A 23316-nucleotide genomic window follows, 5' to 3' on the forward strand; every position below is an offset into this window, starting at 1 on the left:
CAGATGGCATTATGTATAGTAGGTATGGGTTCTGTGTAATTAAATTACATCTGTGATGAACAAAATGTATGTTAAATTAAAGTAATAACTTTGGTGGGTTTCTGTTTGTACTGTCTTTCCAGCACATTGAGTGCTGCCTCGTTGATTATTTTTCCTACCAATATATTCATTTTACTTTCCTTTCAATTTTATTTTTATTTCATGTGAAGATTATATCATTTTGTTATCAAAGTATCTCACTTTCATAAAGATTGCACAATGCCACCCATTTCAAGTAATTAGATGGCACAGGAGTTGCAAAAGATATTATCATAATTATAGATCGGTCCCTTTTGACATGCATCCTTTAACTCTCTCTATAAAAATCACTGTAATTAGACTCTTTTGATTTCTTTCAGTAAGTATAATTTTCTCAGTGCTCCCTAATACATGACATTCACAGGAAAAAATATCTGCAGTGATAGTTTGTATGATAGGCAGCAGCCCCATTTGCCTGGCACCACCTCATTAAAAGCTCCCTCTAAGATGAACTGCCGACATGTCAGAAAGCATCATCCCATTTCCCCAGGGGAAGGTGGTTATAGCAAAGGAGTTGAGGAAATGACGTGGTGGCATCACTGTGGGAAGACACACATCATGTCACTGGGTAAAGAATCCCCCCATGGAGACTGCCACTCACCAGGACTTATTTACTATTGCTGTGTAGTGCCACACTGAGACCACAGAGTACCGAGCCAGAGTAACTTCAGCCAGAGCTACAGCCAGAAAATCCACCCAGAAAAACAAAACCTTTCCTAGCCCAGAAGCAGAATATATTTGTTAAAATGCAAAACATCTCATTCCTTTTCCTTTTGCTGGCCATCTGTGACTAATTGGGGGCCATCTTACAGAGATAATTACATGTCTAGCAGTGCAAAGAAGTTCTTTGCTGGTGTTGTAAAAGCACTTGAACAGATCTGGAATTTCACTCATTTCAGAGTTCAGTGAGACTATGCACGTCACTCACTGCTGTGCTTTTGGAAGTCTCCCTAGACACCTCTGCACCTGCAGATATCTAACTGCCTTTGTAAATCCAATCACTGAACCAGCAGAAGAGAATTTTCTTACAACCTATTCCCTCTTCTTCCGTGTCATCTGTAAAAATGAAATGCTAATAATAAACTCTAAGTCTATTTTAGATGTGCCCTCAGGCTCCTAAATGCAATATTTAAGAATTCAGGCTTATATCTCCACTTCTGAGAGCATTTCAATACCATGCAATAGAAAACATTGTAGACAGACAGATTTCCTGCAAACTGAGTCTACCCTGAAACAAGTAGCCACCTACCTGGGTCAGTGCGGGTAGATGTTGGTTTAGCAAGTCCTTGTATCATATTCTACTGTATGTACATACTCTGAGGTACTTTTAGGATTTTACTCTTAGGCTTCCTTTCCATCTCATTCCCAAGGGAAAAAAAGTATAAAGTTATGAAATACAAGTAAGTGTATTGTTCATTCTTCTGAATGCTTTATAAGACTCTGGTAGGAAGAAGAGAGATGGGGGAAAAAAGAGTGTTTCTCCTCTGACGGACCTCTAACATGTTGGAGATTCTTCTGCTAGAATATTGATCATCCTGACTACAGCAGGCATAATAATTTTTAGTAGCAAAGGGAACTGGCATCATCGATCACAGTTACAAGCTTCACGAGGGTCTAAATGTAACAGTGAGGTCAGAAGCAAAGGCAAATCAGATGAAACTATTTCAGTCACATCAGTATCTAGAGAAAATAAGTCAATTAAGTAAAAGAATGATGCTAGAGCAGATGGGCAGGATTTCTGTGGATGGAAGAAAGTCTGCAATGGAAGCCTAAACAGATTAAGAGCTCTTGTTTGGAAAACAAACAAAATGCTACAGTTCAGAGTTCTTGGTGAATCAGATTTTTCAAAGCCTGCCAGAGATTCAATACAATTAGAGTATTCCAAAAGTTTTTCTTTACTTAAAACCATTGCGCTGGTTTCAAGCTTGGACCCCAACTTGTAGTGAGGCTTTCAAGCTGGATTTCAGATGTGCTTCTTACTGATGCCAGATTCAGTAATTTTGCAAAGGACCTGATTACATCCTACTTTTTCTAAAGATTTCTCTATTTAGATTGACTCCTTACCCTCAGGAGAGATTACTGGTGGATAATAGCCAAGTAGAAACTGCTGCTGCCGTGGCCTATTCTACCCCCAGTACAGTAACTGCCCCAAACATTGCAGAGGAGGGTGGGATAGGTGCCACCTTCAGCAGCTTGATGCCAACTGTTTTCTTCTCCAGGTCAAAAGAGTATCTAACTGGTTACATCTTATGGATTTTTAGTCCTTCCATGCTGTTAGAGCCAAGGCGAACCACTGGGTAAAAGGACAGGGTATACATTTCTCCCTCCCTTGAAGGGGAAAAACATACAGTAGAGATAGTCCTGAATGACAAGTCCAATTTTGCAGGTGCCAATATTACAGTGGAATTTGGATCAGGAAACACAAGTGAATTGCATGACTTTTTCCTATCTCTGTAATGCACTAACCAACTATTTGGCTCCAAATGTTCTACAGCTGTGAGCAAAGCCAAATTTTGCGGTCTATGTCTGCCTCTGGGATACAGGTTAGTTTATGCTAGAGTCCTAGTAAATCCTACAGTTCATATATAATTATGGTAATTACAAAGCACTGAAAGTGCATCTATCTTGGCATATTTTGGTACATGCAGACTGGGGAGAAGGTGCCTTTTAATTAGCTATAAAAATGCAATACCAGCGGAGAAGTGATGTCAACATGCTATCAGTAAATAGAAGTCAGTAACTTGTGAGAGCTGTTTTTAGCAGGCCTGTGTAATCAGACTTGCTACATACCTCTATTTATTTGCTAATAACAGTGACATAGTCACCAAAAGCTGTATGAATTCCACAGTTGTTTCATAATTTCTTTAAACTTCATTTTCCTCTTCCATTGATGTTCTCAGTCTTGGTTTGCTTGGGTTTAGGTGGTTGGTGTAAGTAGATACAATATCACGCTAATCTGAAGGCAGGAGGTTACACAGTGGTATTTAGTTGGCTCTACAACATTTTCTGCATAATCTATATTATGTTTATGTCAGGAGTTTAGTGCTGAATGCAGAAAGCGTGAATAACACAAAAAAAAAGGCAGTCTTCTAAGATTGACTGCAGCGTGGTGCGCTCTTTTTCAATTCTTTTATAGAAAATAGGAATCCCAAACACATGTAGCTTTATTTACTGAAACAGGAAGAGGGGAAAAAAAAAAAGAAGAAAAAAAATCAGTCCAAAGGTCATCAAATCTCCTTGATAGTTAAGGTGTCTGTAGCTCTAGAGACATTTGCCGAGATTTGTTTCTCCTGAACCAGGGAAAGTCACTAAAGTGACTTTCCTCTAAAGTGAAATTTTCAAGGGAGGGTTTGTGTCTATTTTTGTCTGTCTGAGAGGTACCTAGTGTCTGGTGACACATGGATAAATATGTCCGTATTTTAATAGGCAACTCAATGGAAAGTTTACTGGATAACCTCAGATTTCTTGGCCCTGAGCCTACCAGCTTGTCAACACCAGCAGGTACCCATCCACAGCTCACCCGACCTTCCCTCCCTCTGCCTGCCCCAGAACATGGTGCAGGGGTCAGGCCCCAGGGTATGTGCAAAGATCTCCAGGTCAGAGCCACTGGTAAATGCATCCCCTTTAAATTTAGCTTTGAAATTTAGCAGAAGTTACCGGCGGCTGGAGCAGAGCAGTAACAGGGAGAGGGTGGGTCAGATGCTGAGGTCCTGTCTCAGCTCTCGTTCCATCTCTAGTCATGCAAACGCCTCTTGACTCTGCTGGGTGGCTGTCGCAGTGAGGTTTGTATGGATGAGAGTACGGTTCTATCACACCTCACGCTCGGGGTGAGAGGGGGCGGAAATGGCATCAGGAAGAATATAATGTGGTGTAAAAAGACCTCATTAAAAAGCCTGTTACCCATCTGAAGGGAAATGGAAGTGATAACTGTGCTTGCATAAGCCTCTAACTGTCCTTGCTCTTCCCCAAGATGGCTTATCGAATTATCTATGAAGAGCATATCTCTTGCCTCTGTGAGATCACATTGATGATTCTGAAAGACACTTTCCAATATTTTATTGAGAAAATATCTCTGACTGCAGTCTCCCCCAAAAATTTTCATTCCTGTTTGCTTTCGTTCCCTGAATGGCATGGAATGAAGCTGTTCAGTATACTCAACTAATTTGTAGGATGGAAATACAATGATTTGAATACCAGTATCAGACAATGCATAAATGTGTTGCTAGTGCAGTTAAACTTCTATTAATAAAATTGAAAAACAATTCTATAGATTTCTGTCTCAGTAACATGCTTGCATATAAGTAAGTGAGTTTTGCCTGTGGTACCTTGAGGGTAGGAAGGCTCTACAGAGGGATCTGGACAGGCTGGATCGATGGGCTGAGGCCAACTGTATGAGGTTCAACAAGGCCAAGTGCCGGGTCCTGCTCTTGGGTCACAACAACCTCGTGCAGCGCTACAGGCTTGGGGAAGAGTGGCTGGAAAGCTGCCCGGCAGAGAAAGACCTGGGGGTGCTGGTTGACAGCCGGCTGGATATGAGCCAGCAGTGTGCCCAGGTGGCCAGGAAGGCCAACGGCATCCTGGCCTGTGTCAGAACTGGTGTGGCCAGCAGGAGCAGGGAGGTGGTTGTCCCCCTGTACTCGGCACTGGTGAGGCCGCACCTCGAGTCCTGTGTTCAGTTTTGGGCCCCTCACTACAGGAAAGACATTGAGGTGCTGGAGCGTGTCCAGAGAAGGGCAACCAAGTTAGTGAAGGGTCTGGAGCACAAGTCTTATGAGGAGCGGCTGAGGGAGCTGGGACTGTTTAGTCTGGAGAAGAGGAGGCTGAGGGGAGACCTTATCACTCTCTACAACTACCTGAAGGGGGGTTGTAGTGAGGTGGGTGCTGGTCTCTTCTGTCAGCTGGTGGAGATAGGATGAGAGGAAATGGCCTCAAGTTGCGGCAAGGGAGATTTAGATTGGATATTAGGAAACATTTCTTTACTGAGAGGGTTGTCAGGCATTGGAACAGGCTGCCCAGGGAAGTGGTTGAGTCACCATCCCTGGAGGGATTCAAAAAGCACATAGACAAGGCACTTCAGGACATGGTTTAGTGGGCATGGTGATGGTTGGACTCAATGATCTTGAAGGTCTTTTCCAACCTAAATGATTCTGTGATTCTATGATTCTACCTGGGTAGGACTACTAAACACTGTGGGACCATGTGCTGTTTTGGTGTCCATGGTTTAAGATAGAATATAAACAAATTAGAGAAAATCTATAGCAGAAAATATGCAAGAATTACAAGGCAAGCTCTATTAAGAGAGCTACAGATATATATGATGTGAGACAGACGAGTCCAGTGGGATGTGCTCAAAATCTATAAATATCTCTAAGGTGATATAAATGATGGATGACAACCATTTGGCTGCTAAAGACAGCAAGACAAGACAGAGCGTCTTGAAGCTAAAAAAGGGAGTTTCAGAAAAAAAAGTCTGATGGTGAGAGCAGTCAGTAAAACAGACTCTTCAAGGAGATGACCGAGATGTCCTCCCACACACAAGCAAAGAAGTTGGATCTGTCATATATGAGTGGAAATGTGGCCCTACACAATGCAAGGTCAGAGGTGTAAGACCCCTGCTTACCTTGATAAACTACAAAGAACGCGTACCATGTTGTCCCATGAAATTTGGTTTATAAAGCTGGGATTCAGGAAATCCTGTTGTCCGGACACTTCAGTAAAAGCTGTTTTTCACTGTCTGAAGGATACTTAAGCTGGTAGTGTGGCACCAGATTCAGTAGGCTATAGGGTGCCATGTAGGAGATACAGGCTTCAGAGCAGATTTAGGCACAAATCTCTGTGCTGCTTTGGGTTTCCATAGGAAGGGCTGTTTTCCAGAGCACTATGCAAAGAAACCAGCATGAAGAGCCCTAGATTACAACTGGGGTCCATGGTGGATACAGTAAGAGTGATTACAAGCAGCATGGACTGGAGTCCTCTAGATATGATGGAAAGAGAAAATTATTTACAGTAAAATGGATGAAGTAGCAAAGGAGTGGTGGAGAAAGTCGTCTATGAGGATCTTATGTCTGATCTGTGAGAGTATTTTTGAAGGCTTTCTTGGTTTTCCCATTTTGAACAACTTCATCAAAGGGCCTGACTTCCACACTGGACCAGGGCCGCTCTGTACAATATCACTAACCACAGCAGGAGGCAACGTAGCATATTTTATATGCCGTCATCATTTTTTAAGATTTGAGTTTAGTCAAATAGCTGCAAAACTTCAATGAGTCTCACTTTTCTATTGTTCTGATGTGAGTGCGTTCAGATTTCTGCCAGATACTCTTCCCCTAGAAACCAGTCAGTTCTCCAAGGAGGCACTGCTCAAATAGGCATGACCCTGCAGCTACGGCTTCTGAAAGGATGGGCCAGTACAGAGTGCTGGGCTCTGCTTGAAGGACTTGGGAGAAGACGGCAGGGCAGAGAGCCAGGAGTGCCTTGAGCAATTCTACAAGCAGCAAGCCTGTTTGTAGCAGTAACAGCTATTGCTGGCTGGTGACTTTTGGGGTAAATGGGGTCAAGGCGTTGCTTCAGTCTTAACAAAATAAACACAGGAGGCAGATGGAAATACAGAAATGTGTGCAGACCACCTCTTAAACTCAGCTTCCAAGCAGATTGTAGATGTGCAGTGGTTGTACATCCTCTCTGGTGTAGGGATTCCTGCAGCCTCCTTCCCATTTGGTCACACAAAGCTCACGGTGCCTCTCTTCGTGGCGTGACTGAGCCTCTGAAGAATGTGAGATGATGGTATTTCTCACTGCTAACTAGATCTTTTCTGAGATCTAGGATTGGGCAACAATTTCCTTACAGCTTAGTAATACCATGTTTCTCTTCTCTAGCTTGCTTGCCAAATACCCAAGTATTTTGGACAGAATTTGGTCCTTTGTGGCTCTGTTTCTCTTTTGAGGCCATTTAAACTGTGTTTCTTGTATTTGTCTTCAATATTGCTTTAATAATTTTTCCTTTTTATAAGGTCTGAATATGATATACTGGTTTCCATCCCTGAACCTTTTTGTAAAAGAAGGTGGGAGTAGCACTGCAGTCATTTTACGGACTGAAAACTCATCAGTCTGATCCAAGGATATGTGCCAGGGCTCATCAGAGCACACTAAAACACAGTGCAAAGCCTTTCCCACCAAGCCATTCTGCCTCCAAAACTGCAGACTTCTCTCTAAAATGAGGTTTTCTGTTTCACAGGTGCTATTGGAACAGAAGTTGTTAATGTTTCTGCGTTGCTTAGAAAATGCGTGCTACTGTATAAATGCTAATTAATAAGTACTACAGTTGCAGTTGACAGCTTAGGAGTGCTAAGTCGGCAAACACTGGCAGCGAGTGGGCATGCTCTGTGTGCAGAAACTTTAATGTCTCACCCACACAGCTTGATCTGATGGCCGGTGCTTATTTCACAAAAGTATTGCTAATTAGGGCTGTTTCTTTTAATACTCATTTCACTATTTTTCTGAAAGATTTAAGCATGGATGGGGGGAATGAATCTCTGGAGCTAATCAAAACTAATAGCAGAGCAAATAGTCCCTCAGAAACTATTCGGCTTGGAATAGTTCTCCTTGGAGACATTTTAAATGTAAAATTATACCATGTCCTTTTAAATAATGTTAGCCTTTCTGCAGTGATTTTCATCCAGCTTGAGTAGTTTGACATCAAAAAAGGAACCAAATTAAAACAGATGCTTGGCATGAATAGGGCTTATTTTTAGAAGGAAATATTACTGGAATGGAAACCTGTACATTTTCCAGCAGCACAGAACTGCAGAATTCTATCTCTGTGACACTTTCATTGGAGTTAATATTGTAGATGAAACTGTCAGGTTAAAATATCTGCATGTATTGTTGCACCTCCTTTCTTCAGAAGGGATATGAATCCCACCTATAGTTAGTTCCACCAATGGTGCCCTGAATTTTCAAATATATCATAGATATGGTGTAGACATAATGTGCAAAGGGACACAAAATTAATTCTCCCTTTGTTCATCCCTCCTCTCCCAGGAAAGGAAAGGATTTCTACAGGGAGTATCGCATCACACCGTGCTATATAGATCTCTTCTCAAATGTGATTAACCCATGCTTACACTCCAAACAAGCTTTCAGAAAAAACTCCGACGTATGTAATAGAAAATAAAGCAGCAGACATGACTAGGCAGAGCTTTTGCATCCTGTTCCACTTAAGGGGAAAAAGCAAGTCTGAGCCAAGCAAATGTTTTAATGCAGTCTCGTTTGTTCATTAAAGATGCACAAAGTCCTTTCTCCCCAGCAGAGAAAGACCCAACAACAGACAGCAGTTTCCTCGCTGCTAGCTCCAGCTTAGCCTGGCCAGAGCCCCATCCTTTCTCCTCAGGCCTGCGTCACTGCTCTTCCCATCAGTGCAGCTCATGTTTCTTTTCTGTCTTCTTTCTCACCTGGTTGCTTTTCTCTCACCCTTTCTTTTAGGCTGTTCATTTTCCAGACAGCAGAGGCAGTTAAATTGTCACCTCCTACCTCTTGCCTTTTTCCAATCTCACAACTGTAGTGATGGAGAAACTCCAAGTGAGAAACGCAGCCGTCCTCCTGGCGCAAGGTCACCCGGGTTAATTTCAGCTGTTTGAAAAGGCAATTTGTATTAACAGGGCTAATTCTGCCCAAAGCAGATTAGGGAGTGCTCACACATAGCATTTCTTTGGCAGGGCTGTGAAGGCTGTAAGTCCCAGCTGGTGGGTGGTATCAAACAGCTGAGGACTGTAACATCTGCTAATGGCATAACAAGATCCAGAAGAAGAAATTTATCTACGCAGTTGGAGGCACGCAAATACCTTCACAAAACTGCAATGAGCAAATATAAATATATACTGGCTGTATAGTTGCTGTACCGGTTTCAGCAAGGCTAAACCCGCACAGAACTGTATGGATACTCTCTTTTATACTCATCAGCCCACTCTGGAAAGGCTGAAGACATTGAAAACCCATTAGTAAGGGAGAATCGGGTGATTTTTTTTGACGCAAAAGACTTGTAAAAACTGGCCAGACATGTTAATTAGGATTCTGAAAATATTCTCTCCTGATCCTTTCTTCCTTGACAGAGAAAGAGTTCAGTATTGTCCTTTGAGGGATCTCAACTAATTTTAAAATACCATGAGGTTCTTACCCTGAATTCCGCTGAAGAAAATGCACCTTTTCTTTCAGCTAGTCAGTGCAATACACAAAGGATGAGATAGTCAAAGAACAAACAAGTCCCCTAATAGAACAAAGGACACTATTGCATGTGCTGAGCCCATCTTACTCTGGATTGTTTCACCCACTGTTTAATACAGATGAGTTTCTAAGCAATCCCTCGGTGTCCAATGCATAGAGAAAAGTCTATTTGTTGTATGGCTCAGTTTCTTATTTTTCTGAAGGACAATAGAAGACCCCTGTGCTTCATAGCTCTTCTCTGCCAAAGTACAACAGAGCTCTTGTTACATTTTCAGTTAACTTATTCATACATTATGATGGCTTTCTGAGTTGGTGTTCTTCAACACACATCTGCAGAGAGAAGTAGAAAAGTGGCATCATTACGTATTACTCAAAACCTCAGGACTAGTAGCAGAGAAAATCTTCCCCTAACTCTAACAGAGAGTGGGTTTGTATACATTTTAGTTGAGTTCAAATTAGAATGAATTTCCTAAAGACAAGGCATCATTCCTTGCACAGGAAGAGCTGCAGGAGGTTCACGGGCTGTCACAGAGGCGAATAGAGAAGAGTCTGTCTTATAAAACACAGTGTCTCAGAGGAAACAGAGTGACCAGGGTGGCAAATGCTCTTTGTTACCACAAGAAATAATTGGAAGTTACGTAGTTTTGCTCAGCTTTTAATCAGGGTTTAAGAGTGTCATTGCTTATCTGAAATTCAGACAGACATATTTAGCTTGCCAGCATCCAACAGTAGAGCTTGAAAGCTATTAGATAGCAAAAAAATTAACTGATTAATAATAATATTAATTCTGAACAAGGGCAGACAGTGTGTCACATGGTGTGGCCATGTGTGGTCTCATGTAGGAATTCTGATGAGAGTATGGCAGTTCCTGTATCCAAATCTGTAACATTAAATGCTTTTTTTCTTTCTAGCATTGCAGCTTCCAGTATACAGGTCAGAAACAATCCAGAGCCTTTGGTCCTCATTGGAGCAGGGTAGCCAACAATGGACTATCCTTGTGGGGTCTCTCTGGGCAGCCTGAAAGCACAGCTCTGAGAGAAATTGTATTAAAATTAATTTGCAGACCACACCTAACTGCTACGTTGGTTGGGTGTGAAGTGCCAGATACGCTGTTGTCTGGTCTGCACGATCTGCATTGGTTGAATTCAGTGGACAAAGCTAAAACCTCTCCATACACAGAGGTGGGCTGACAATAGAGCTGATCTTTAAAAATTAGAGAGAATTGAACTCCAAAGCAGGAGCAGGAGGAAGAAGCAGTAGCACAGAAATGGAAAGCCAAGTGCCTGGTGTGGGTGTCTGCTCTGGTAGTGGTTCAGTGCCGATCAAAGCCCACTGGAAGGAATCTCCGTGTCTGTGCCCTGGGAGAGCCCCGGGCGGCACCGGTGCTTCCAGGAGGCAGAGTACAGCTGCGGTTAGACTTTATAACACCTCCCTCACCTTCCCTGGGAATCGCCAAGTCTGACTTGGCGAACGCTTTTCAAATTACGGTCGAGGCTGCTCCATGTACCTTGGCATCGACCCACTCCAGGAAGGGGGAGGCGTGTGTAGATAAGCACGTAGGATTGTGGACGAGGTGTTCGCGGTGATTTTGGACTCTCTGCCCAGCCGCCTGGGTGTTGCCGTCTGGAGAAGAGAGCGGTTACTGCGCGAGTATGGCAGAAGCCACGTGCCCGGCGGGCGCGCGTGGGGAGAGCGTGGGGAGGGGGCCGTGCTGGGGCTGCCTCCGTCCTGCCCCTCTCCTGCTGTGCCTGCCCAAGGTGCTCGGAGCGTGCTTTTCCTCGACGTTACGCACAGCAACACTCGCACTGAAAAATCAGAAAGTACAGCTGCACAAAAAGCACTTATTTAACACCTGCCTTTCCACTTAAATAATTTAATGCATTTAATCTGATACTTTCTGAGAATCTCAGAACTACTGATGAATATCACTGGAAGCCCGTGACGCGTCTTCCTTAGTCCCTGTGTTCGATAAGGAGCGCTGGGCCTGCATTTTACCACGGCTCATTTCGGAACTAAGCTGGGCCAAGATTTGCAGGTGTTCTGGCGATGCAGCACCTCATGTCGTGATGCAGATGCCTCTGGGTGTAAAAAAGGAGGCAGCACCCGCTGGCCGAACCACCCTGATCTGGCAGCTTCCCTCTCTGGAAAGTCTGGCATGGGTTTAACAACACACCGAAACTTTCTGAAGAGGAAGACGAGAAGAATCCGGTATCACGACGGAGCTATGGGGCATATTTAAGGAGCTGCTGTGGCCGTTGCAGCATGTGAATAAAGCAGCTCTGCACCCTGCAGCCGGTCTGAACTGAAGAGAGATTTCTGTCCAAGCTGTAGCAGCCACCTCGTTTGCTGCTTCATCAGTCGTGGGCCAAGTGTAAGTCACAGGCATGCTGAAGAAGGGCACAGTCACGGTGACAGTCTCTTGCTGTGGAGGAAAAAAATCATTCTGGTCTGTCCAGCTGGACTTCCCAGGGACTGAGAGGAATTGGGCAGGTCCCTTCACAGCTCTGACAACGATTTGTTGGGTGGTTTTTGGCAGCTTGTCCATTTAATCACTGTATTGCAGCTTGTGGACATATTAAAGCAAAAAGCATGCATATTTAGTAGGACTGTCTTGAGATTTAGACTTATGTAGCATGTTGTGAATTAGAAGCATTATATATCATCTACTGTTGTTGCTACTAAATCAGTAGCAGACTGCTTCAGGTTATGTTATTTTGAGTTTCGTGTCAATAGCTGAGACTATTTTTGGTTTGGATTTTTTTTAGGCCATATATATACATTTATAGTCCTGCATTATTAATAGTTGCTTAAAATTTTCCACAGCTCTGGATATTTCCTTTCACAGGAAAATAGAACAGAAAAGGAAGCTGGAATATATTACTTGCTGCAGTACGATAGTGATAGTAGTACTTCGCAGAGTGGTAGCAGTACTTCCCGCAGTGAATTCTGCTGGTTTGTACGAGGCAGGCAGAGCCTAACAGGTGCACATGTGTGTAACTCCATTAACTTGACAAGAGCGATATTAGTTTAGCCAAGGAAGTGGCCCTGAGGATCTTTTTATATGTTAGAGTTATTGCTTGAGTGGGACACATTCAGTCACTGTGGTTGTATTTATGAGGAGTCATTCAGGCAGGGTTTCATTGGCTTTTTGAGAATGTCTCAACTAAACTGGGAGAACAACATTTTTCGAAGAAGGAATTGCTAGTAGAATTTTTTCCATTCACCTGTTTTTGAGGTTTTTTTCCTTCATTTACTCAAATGTGGACAATAGCCATTTACCTGCATCGACTCCCTCTTGCACTTTCACGTGTCACACTGCTATTAATTCAGAATCGAATCACTGATACAGCTTCAAATGCATACTTCAACCATGGACAACTACTGACCATCATTATCACTGTAAATGCATGCCAGTCATGATGACTATGAAACCTCTGATATTTATTCAAGTATGTACTATTATAACTGATGCATAAAATTCTAGACAAATACTTAAATGTGTATTGCCATAATTAAGCCATTAAAAATGCATGCAAAAGCAACCAGGCATTTATTCTCATTAACAAAAGAGATTTTTTAAAAGTTGTTTCCCTGCAAGCACTATTGTTTTAAATCTGTGCTCCGTGCCTAGTTCTTAGAGAGAACTAACCACATTTCAGGTTGGAAGCCTTGAAATCCAAGCCAGTAATGGAATTCTGATTTTTCTGAAAAAAAAATCCATTCCTATTTGGTAAACCTGTTACTCAAAAGTACTGCTACTGTTTTCTAGCAATAAGAAATTGTGCCAAAAAACCTGTACTCCTAATGAGTCTCTAGTAGAATGAGTCTTTTGCCATTCCCTGTGCAGTTGCATTTGAGATTCCAAAATACAGAGATCTCCCCTGGATTATTTTATAGCTATTTTTTGTTTCATATTTATCATTTAAATCTGCAAAGTGAGAAGTATTAATCAGTGCTCTCAACTGGGCAAATGATCGAAGCTCTTTGATTGACATCCCAAATACAGGTACTAGGAGCATCAATGAGAAGCCGGTGCCATCCCAGCAGGCTTTCCCTGCAGTGATGCTCTCTAAGCAGCAGGTGTCATGTTTTTCTGAGCTGCTGCTATAGAACTAAAAAGGTTTCATGTCTCACTATACTCTCTCATAAGGCAAAAGACGGTGAATACAGAAAAGTGATATATAGAGCAGATTTCTTTCTAGCTTAGGAATGGGCAGAGTTTGGTTACATGGCCAAATGCAGTCTCTGGCCACTCTCTTGTTCATTACAACAGCATGGCCCAAGAGTCAAGCAATTACCAACAGCTTCAACTCATATCTCCCGACAGTAAATGTCTATACATTTTGATTTCTGACAAACCCACCTGATAAGTAATTTCTATTAATTTATCAGCAGATAGACAAGCATATGCCAATATTATGAACGTATCCATTTTTTATGTCAAAGAGGTCATTTTAAAACTACTATTATTTTAAAACTCTCCAGGTTGTTTGATTTCTAAACGTCATTTATTGTAACTGCCATTATTTACGGGCAAACCATAGGCATCAAAAAGAGGGCCTATGCCTTCAGAATCTCAACTAATTATTGCTCTATCTGGCTTTGGCATATAGCCAGCATGGCTCTCATTTGCACAGGGTTTGAGCTGTCCTCTCCTAGAACAATGATTAATAGAAGAATTTAAAATGCTAATTTGTTTAAGGCGTAGAAATTGCTTGTTTTGTGCTTAGTGCTACTAGCTGATATCTTACTACACTGTGCTTCATTTATTCCAGATAATTGATAAGAGCAAGAGAGACCCCTCTGAAGAAATTGAGATCCTCTTGCGATATGGACAGCATCCAAACATCATCACTCTTAAAGATGTGAGTAGTCTTTGAGCACTTCAGCATTAAATGATTTTCACCTCATGGTCAGGCTCACCTGCCAGTCCATGTCTGGAAAATTCTTCAGCTGAAGGTCAGAGCTAAAACCAGACCCACTGAAATCAACGAGAAAAACATGATTTAACAAATTACTGGATAGCAGTTGGAAAAAATCAACGAGAAAAACATGATTTAACAAATTACTGGATAGCAGTTGGAAAGACTGGTCAGGTTGTACATTCTCCAGTTAGCATCTAACCAACTGTCAGTAAAACCGAAGGGGCACAGTGCTGGCGAACAACAAAATGTGTTTGGTTTTGCAGCACTTTTCAGCAGTGAGATCTCCCTAGTTGGGTGTTTTGGAGCAAGTTGCTGAGCACACACACACAGTGGTGCTGCTGGGCAGGGGATGCTCTTTCAGCAGCAGCAGCCATTCCCATGCAGCCTGTGGTATCTGCTGTGTTGGGAAGAGGAGAGCTCACCAAGTCACTCGGGTTTCCCCCGGTAGTGTTCTAATATTTACCTTCTCCTCAAGCAGCCTGAGAAGCCATGAAGGTATCTTTCTTCAGCATTTCATATGAAGAATAGCCTTTGCTATGCTTACATGCAGTAATGACCTTTAGTCGGAGATGTTTTACTTGCGCTGCCTGCGGTCTCACCCACACCTTGTCAGATTCAGAGTTTACAGAACAAAGTTCTGCTGGTGTCGGTGGCCAGTACGTTATGGTTCAGACCTTAGAGAAGTATATAAAAAATTTCTAATCACAACCCCTCAGGAAAGTCTCACCTAATTCCCAACTGTTAAAGAGTATCTTAAAATCTGTGCAAAAAAGGTCTTATATTCCTTTCCAAAAACATCTAGCATTGATGACTACAACACCACCTATTATTGCAGTCCAGATAAAGGATTATGACATGAAAACGGCTGTCTTCCGATTTAGACAAAAAATGCCTTTTACCCCTTGCAATTGATGTTGAAGGTAGATACATCTTGCGGCTGTTGTCAACAATGCATTCACCGGAATTGCAAATCTAAACTATATAATATCATTGGAAGCGGGTCTTGGCCAATAGTATAATACAGTTCATTTAGCTGATCATGAGTCAAAGGGAAATATTGATATTTGAAATGGCAAATGTTACCCTGTAGAAGTGGAAAGAGAGAGCACTACTGAGAAGGAGGCTTGGGTGAGAGCCAGCAGACATTTCAGGCTGTGCAAAGTGGTGCTGCTGCTTTTAGCAGCTTGGTCTGCTCTGCTGACATGATAGCAGATTAGGAAAGCTGTGTTTCTGTGTGGACAAATCAGCAAGTTGCTACAGACCCAAGAAAAAAGTGATGATTAGGTCATTTTATAAAGTTGCCTTTTCTGTTGTTAAGCGTAATAAGCACGTTTCCCACACATTAGCTGATATTTTCTTCTCGCAACATCTCGCACAAGCAAGCCAACACTGTGATTAAAGGACCAACCTTTACCAGGTTAATGGGTCCAAACCATATATTTATTCTATTACACTTCCAGGTCTATGATGATGGGAAATATGTGTACCTTGTGATGGAGCTGATGCGGGGAGGCGAGCTCCTGGACCGCATTCTTCGGCAGAAGTGTTTCTCAGAGCGGGAGGCCAGTGCTGTGCTGTGCACCATCACCAGGACTGTGGACTACCTGCACTCTCAGGGCGTAAGCATTGCTTTTTTGGCTATTCGCATCAACATTCTTAAAATTTGACTTTTAGAAAAAGCAAATAGCTGTGATTTTGCTTCTCTGAAATGTAAATACTTTTTTTTCCCCAAAAAAAGTCTTTCTCCATATTTATAATTACATTTGGTTTTTGAAAGAGCATAATAGGGTTTTTAGCCATTTCCCAACTGAACTGCAGTATGCTGAAGTCGTATTTTCATTCCCAAACTACGCTGATTTTCAAGTTCATGTACCTTGTTGAGATATTACTTGTTTACTTTTTATCACAGTCATCATTGCAGTACCTGATCTTTTAGCAGAATTTCAAATAGGGTCGCTGAATCAGCAGATAGGTAGAAAATCAAATGCTCAGCTTTCCAAATGAAGTGGCAGTTTGAGCAGCTGATGGGAAAGGCTTCTGACATGCTGTTAAAGAGCTGGCTTTTAAAATCTAAGCTCTCTATATATGGCAGTTTGAAATTTTTTCCCTTTTCTACTTTTCAGGGACAAGCAGTTTGGATGACTAGTCAAATATTTGCTGCTTTTTTCTGTTTCATCGTTAAAACAAGTGCATTTTTTGGTTGGGCTTTTATGTGTTCATGATAGTTTGTCAGTCTTGCTATAACAAATAAAGGCTGTTTTCCCACTACTGAAATGCAGCATGTCTGGTAAAACATGCAGCCACTTGAAGTTGCGTCCCTACAGAAAGGATTTTTGTGATACATTTTGAAAGGAGGAAAAAAAAAATCCCTCCCTTCAGGTGTGAGCCACTCACATTGACAGTCGCAAGAAGCCCCTTACACACTTTCCTCCTACGATGGGATTTCTTCTTCGCCTTTCAGCTGAATATTTAGGGCCATCAGGTCGCAGGAGACTCTGACACTGACGTGTTTGTACAGCAACCCCCTCTGACTGCCCTCAGAAAAGGTGTCCCCCCTTAGAGCAGCAGCCTCCATCTTAATACACCAGCAGAGGCTGTCGAACATGTTCTTTCTGATTTTAACAGACTTTAACCTTTTTTTTCCCTTCATTTGCCCAAGGCTTTTAAGCAACTTTTCTCCAAAACTTAAATATTTTCAGCATGAGCTCTTGACCTACCTCAACCAGCAGACCAGATATGGCAGCCAAGCCAGGATGCTCCCTGACCTCCTCTCCTCACTTGTTACTCACTGCTTTCTTGTTAAGGTGGTGCACCGAGATCTCAAGCCAAGTAATATCCTCTACATGGATGAGTCAGGAAACCCAGATTCCATCAGGATCTGTGACTTTGGGTTTGCCAAGCAACTGAGAGCGGAGAACGGGCTGCTCATGACTCCCTGCTACACGGCCAACTTTGTGGCCCCTGAGGTAGGATCACTTTTCAAAGCCGTGAGTAACGAGCCTGTCCTAGGAAGCAGTCCTTCCTCCCTCTCTCCCTTTTCCTCCCTGCCTTTACAAGAGGAGCAAGGCAGAAACCAGGCTACCGGCACTTGCACAGCCTTTATTACCATAATTTTCCTATTCCTGATCTTGTCAGGGCAGTTGTTTCTTCTGACAGAAGCCGGTGTCTGTCTTGGACTGACGTGCACAATGCTTCGGCTCATTACTAGGATAAATAGCCTTTTTTCTCTAGCTGCTTCTGCTCAGCTGCTTCCCCTCTAGTGCACTGCATCAGAACGGGATAAGGCTTAAGAGGGAAATCTTGTTGTCAGGAGTAAGAGTCAAAAGAAAAATCCATGCATGAAATCCTTACCACGCCAAAGTCAGTGGGAGCTTTATTGTTGACTTCATTGAGCTAAAGAAACGTCTCTCCTCTTGGCTTTCCTAGTACCAATCCCCCCTGTTATGGGGGAATGTAGGAAAGGGCTGCTTTCCTGTTTTTACAGATGGGGAAATGGAGGAAGACCAAACAGCTTGCCCCAAGCATGGGGAGAGGTGGCTCTGCATCACTGGCGAGTGCTGTTCCTTTCACGCTGCCCCACAGGAGTGGGCTTGGGTCCCACAGCTGTTTGAATGCTTTGAGTTTACTTGACCCTTGGGACATTCCTTCCAATGAAGGAGCAAGAGGTTAATTTCCTGGGTAATTGTCCATTTCTTGGAGTGATGCTTATCAGCAATTTTAGTATTTGCAATACACAACTTCAAATGTATGTCTTCCTCTGCTTGTTATGGTCCTTGTAAGAAAAATACAAAACTATTGCTCTTCAATACTTCATCTGTCCTCTACTGTCAAATACCACTGTCTCCCTGTTGGTATCATTCAGCAATCTTTTCTTCCTCATAACTCTTCTCCATCCAATGTTCATCTGCGTGGTATGTAACTGGGAAGAGAAAAATGGGATGATCTTTCCGTACAAGGTCCTTTCGTGACCAAAAGTTACAGGAATCACAGCCTTACAGCATCAGAAGGAACATTTGCTAAATTGAGACCATTGCCGGGGCAGCATAAATTCAAAGCAGATTTTTTTTGGTAAAAAATCTGCCATTGCCAAGACAGATTGGTTTGTTGTTTTATTGCTGTTTGGTTGGGTTTTCATTTTAGAAACTGGAATGAGCTGTTTAAAATTTATCAAAATACGTAAAAAAAGTTCTGTGGCACCACAGCAGTTCAATTTCTGAACCAAAAATAATCATGTTTGGAAGATTTAAAGCACTCAGGTTTTCTCCAAGGTACAATGTGCTTAACATAGATATAGCTGTTTTTCATGATGGGCTATTGTGTATAGTGTCTGTAATCACAAACGGTGCCGGCCCAATGCAGTTTTAGATCAGACTCTTCTGATTTGAACTGAAAGCAGAAATCACACTCCCAGATGTTTGTGATGAGTAAGACAGGGACTGCTAATGCAGGAAATGTTGGAGATTAATTGAAACATTACCAGAACTGGCAGAGGGATTACATAAAGCCTTAAGTGCTTTTACATTTTACCTGTGATATAATGCTGCCCTGCAGCCGGGACTTGACTTTCACGTTCCCCGCCTGAGCCCCGCTGCGACGTCTGCCATACACCCACGAAACTAAACAAGGCGGCAGAAAGTCAGCCGAGCTGATGCCACAAGAGAACAGTGGCAGAGGAAGGAGGACATGTTTGCCCACTTGGATCTCCCTTTATTTTGGAAACATTTAATTTGGGGGTTAGATGAGAACATGAGCAAAGATGAAGGCTATCTGGGAGAAAGACGGTGGCTGCCACCTAGTGCAAGCCATGCTGTGTGCAGGGAGTGAAGAGCTAGCCTGGGTCAGGAGGGAAAAGGCAGCCTGCTGTTTCCCTACTGATGCAGTAGGGTCCTTTTGGATAAAGTAAGAATATTTTATTCTGCAGTTTTCCTCCAAAATCCGTGAAGAACTACTCGTTTGGCGTTGTTTATTAGCTTTCATACCCATACGCATCTCTGCTTGTGTCACAACTGAGAAAAGCCTGTGTTCGTAGTATTGTTAATCCAATAAAACAAAGCATATAGAAATAAAAGGGGGTTGGATAAATATCCGAGCCATTATCAGAATTGGGTGAACCCAGGGGAAGTTTGTTCCTTGTCACCACAACGCCCTGCCACGTGTGGCACCAAGAACCAGCTCTTGCCTGTATTTCAGATCCCACCAACTTCCTGAGGTGACCTAAACGCCCCTTCACAGGTGGTAAATTCTTCAGCATCGATTAGAGCAGGACACCACTGCCTGTTTTGCAAAGCTCTTTCCCCGACTGATCTATTTCTAAGACACATGCCTGTTCCTTTTTGATAATATCTGCCCCCTAGATCAAACACTAATCGTTTTGGCCAAGGTTTCCCACACTTGCTCCTGCCAGCTCAGTGTTCTTGCTTTAACCACAGTTGCACAGACCTACTGGAGACATTTTCAAATAGCAGCGACACCAGCTGATAACTCTCACTAGATCCTGTTGTTATCCGTGGGGTGAAGTTGCTGTCGATAAAAAGTAACTGCCAGCAAAGCTTTCCCTAGACACTGGCACAGAGTGAACGTCCCTGTTATCTAGCAGCATTCTTGCAAACTGAATGACAGCACACAGCAACACCTGCTCATCTCTTTAGGGTTGTGTAACCGCTTGCTTAATACCCTGCTCCACTCAATATCATCACTGCCCCTTTTTTCTGCCATTTGCCTTGGACTCGGTTGTCCTTGGTTATTGGAGGCAATGAAAACGTAACTGTTCAAGAAGCAATGAGAATGGCCACACCAAAAGATAAATGTTGGGTATTCGGTCTCACAAGTGAAGCAAGAAGCAACTGAGTTTGTCAAAGAGCAAAGAAGTTTTTCCCATAAAAACTAACATTAATAGAGGGGGAATGAATGCAGGACCTAAAGTTATAGAAACAAATAAAACCGAGACCATATATATGATGCACAGCAGAGAGAGGCAGAAGCAGGATTTTACCAGCTTTGTCAACAGGAGGAAATGCGGCTTTTTCTCCATTTTTTTTTTTCCAGGTAGCAAATGTTCGCTCAGCAGCATACCTGGCAGATGGCTGCTTTACCACTCATCATTTGTAAAATCTGTCGAGGCAACATTTTCTGAAACTGCTTTTCCCTAGCAGTTCTTGGTCTTTTCTGTGATGGACTTCAGAGAGGTGAAATCACTCCTGGGTAATAAGGCTGCAGGTCAGAGAAAGACTTGCTGAATTTGTACATTCCTTTTTCATGTGCTTTGCAAAAAATTAATGTATCTACTGATCCATCAGAAGGGGACAAAACTCTCCTTGTGTATGAGAACTGAGTAAACAGAAGGGTAGTTTGCTTTTACGAGCAAGTGGAAGATCTGGGGGTGGTCCATGAGCTTTTCTGAGCCAAGCAGAAACAAAGTTCTTCCCCTAAACTCAGCAACGCTGCCTCAGTTGGTGACTTCACTTTCGCTTGGACCTGCACTGACTCAAATAGGCATTTCTTCTAGTATACGCTAGCATAAATGAAATCTAGATTTTACCCTTACTGCTATAACTCGCCATCCTGTACCAATATTGAACCTACTAGTCAGTTCTCTGCTGAGTACCACGGGTCTTGTTTTCCCCGTAGGAAAAAGGGATCAAGTTTTAGCCTGTTATCTCTTAAGTCCAGTCTAAATGTGTCCACTTTTCTTAATACAGAAGTAAGATAAGAATAAGCCTTTTAGCTTTCTTTGCTGTTGTCATGCATCTTTACTAGTCTGACATTAGGTATGCATTAGTGTGCATCCATTTATTGTATCAAATCCAATCTGAGCTCAGCCCTGCTTATCACTGTCACTCAGCCCTGCGCTTGTTGCATCCACGCTGTTCTTGGTAACCTTTATGTTAAGAGGATACGTTTCAAAGTATTGACGAGCTTTTTTTTAAGAAACATTTTAAAACACTGAAATGTCATTCTGCTTTGCTGTGTGTTAGATGGTCAGAGAGGCTCCCAGAGCCTCCAACAAACTGCATTTATCTCTGTCTCTGTGGAGGTGACAGATGTGCTGGGCTTGAACACTAACCAGCTCATTCCAGCCTGGGCTTCACCTTGCTCCACACCACTGCTGAACGTTTTGATCCTGAGGCAGCCACCTGTTCAAGCCAGACAGGCGGTTAAACCCTGGAAATGTCCGCAGATACAACCACTAATTGGTGCTTTCTGAAGATCAGGAGCTAAAAATTCAGGAATGCAGATTAACCTATTTTCGTCTCTCTCTTTCCTTCACATAGGTCCTTAAACGCCAAGGTTACGATGCAGCCTGTGACATCTGGAGCTTGGGGATCCTGCTGTATACCATGTTGGCAGGGTGAGTGAAGAGGTTTTCCTAGAGCAGCCGTCTCCAGTGGTCTTAGCACTTTAGCACTGATTAAGCCAGAAAGGAGTCACAGAGAGAGACAGCAAACTGTCTGGCCTCCTCTGAGAAACATGCTCAGTTGTATGAGGCAAGAAAAAGATGCCAAGACCTGGAATTAAAATAAGTTTTTCCAGAACACATAAATATCTTTGATACTTTACAAGTTGTTTAGGTTTTTAACAGCCTGGCCCATAAGCATGCGCTGAGACCTAGACTCCTAAAAGGCTCACTCACCACTTAAGCAGTTGTCGTGGTTTAACCCCAGCCAGCAACTCAGCACCACGCAGCCGCTCACTCACTGCCCCCCCATCCAGTGGGATGGGGGAGAAAATCAGGAGAAGAAGTAAAACTCCTGGGTTGAGATAAGAACGATTTAATAGAACAGAAAAGAAGAAACTAATAATGATAATGATAACACTAATAAAATGGCAACAGTGGTAATAAAAGGATTGGAATGTACAAATGATGCGCAGGGCAATTGCTCACCACCCGCCGACCGACACCCAGCCAGCCCCCGAGCGGCGAATCCCTGCCCCCCCCCACTTCCCAGTTCCTAAACTAGATGGGATGTCCCATGGTATGGAATACACTGTTGGCCAGTTTGGGTCAGGTGCCCTGGCTGGGCATGAGAAGCTGAAAAATCCTTGACTATAGTCTAAACACTACTGAGCAACAACTGAAAACATCAGTGTGTTATCAACATTCTTCGCATACTGAACTCAAAACATAGCACTGCACCAGCTACTAGGAAGACAGTTAACTCTATCCCAGCTGAAACCAGGACAGCAGTATGAAAGTTTTAGACTAGGAGAGAAGCATAGGAGTGTGAAGGGCCATACCATGTTCACCTTATCCACAAGAGGATGTTAATTTGTTTCTATTAATACATGTATTCCCTTCCGCTTCATTCTTCTTCTACTGTTGTTGTTATCAAGGTAACTGAGCACCTTTAAAGGCTAAAAAAACCAACCCAAAATCCAAGCATAATTTTCAGATACTATTTGAAAAACATGCTTCAGAAAGGACAGAAAGTAAATGAACAGACCAGCAAGAACAGCAACAGGCAGCAAGAACTTGGCAAAAATATACTTAGCAATGTATTGGCTAAAGTTAAATATTGACACAAGAAGACCCAGACAATGAGACGGATTGAACTAAGCAGTGAAGGATAGGAATAAGATGTACTGGGTTGAATGGGAAGCACAGTTTGCAAACCCAACCTGGAGTTATCAGGCCCCTGAATTTCATTTCTCAGGGTATGGTATGTGCATATTTATCGTACCTAAATGCAGCTTGAAACTTTTCAATGACGTCTCACAGGTCTTTAAGCTGCTTCATGACCATTCAGCTGTGGCAAGAAGCTTGGATTCATCCCTAGATTTATACAGAAAACAAAGAGTTGGACCCTACCTTTCTGTTATTCATGTCTCTTGCCTCATGGATTGTAGAAAAGTTGCCAGGAGTTCCTGTCCCATTTTGTTCCTGAGTACAAATGTGTTCATCATTAGCTGAAATATATTTTGACTTGCTGGGGCAGTCCCCCAGTCTGCTGGGATCTCAGAAAACCTGTTTCCATTTGGCTAATGCCATAGATTTGCAGTGATGCACAACCAGAATCAGGAAAATAAAATCAACACATTATCCATAGTCGCATTTGTTTAGCTGATTATATTAAAAATGCTTCCTTTTTAAATGTGAA

At 42.7% G+C, this 23316-nt stretch overlaps 1 protein-coding gene across 2 annotated transcripts in view; it reads left to right on the forward strand.

The window, feature by feature from the left end:
- The window catches only part of RPS6KA2 (ribosomal protein S6 kinase, 90kDa, polypeptide 2), a 305814-nt gene that overhangs the window by 278981 nt on the left and 3517 nt on the right, over positions 1 to 23316 (forward strand). For both annotated transcript variants that reach the window (XM_010579888.1, XM_010579887.1), the window contains 4 exons: positions 14072 to 14161; positions 15682 to 15840; positions 17026 to 17187; positions 21493 to 21569. In XM_010579888.1, coding sequence (XP_010578190.1) covers positions 14072 to 14161; positions 15682 to 15840; positions 17026 to 17187; positions 21493 to 21569 — 488 coding nt within the window. The remainder of the gene's footprint in view (positions 1 to 14071; positions 14162 to 15681; positions 15841 to 17025; positions 17188 to 21492; positions 21570 to 23316) is intronic.

The sequence above is a fragment of the Haliaeetus leucocephalus genome, unplaced genomic scaffold (assembly GCF_000737465.1).
Source record: "Haliaeetus leucocephalus isolate CR32 unplaced genomic scaffold, Haliaeetus_leucocephalus-4.0 Scaffold687, whole genome shotgun sequence".
Lineage (NCBI taxonomy): Eukaryota > Metazoa > Chordata > Aves > Accipitriformes > Accipitridae > Haliaeetus > Haliaeetus leucocephalus.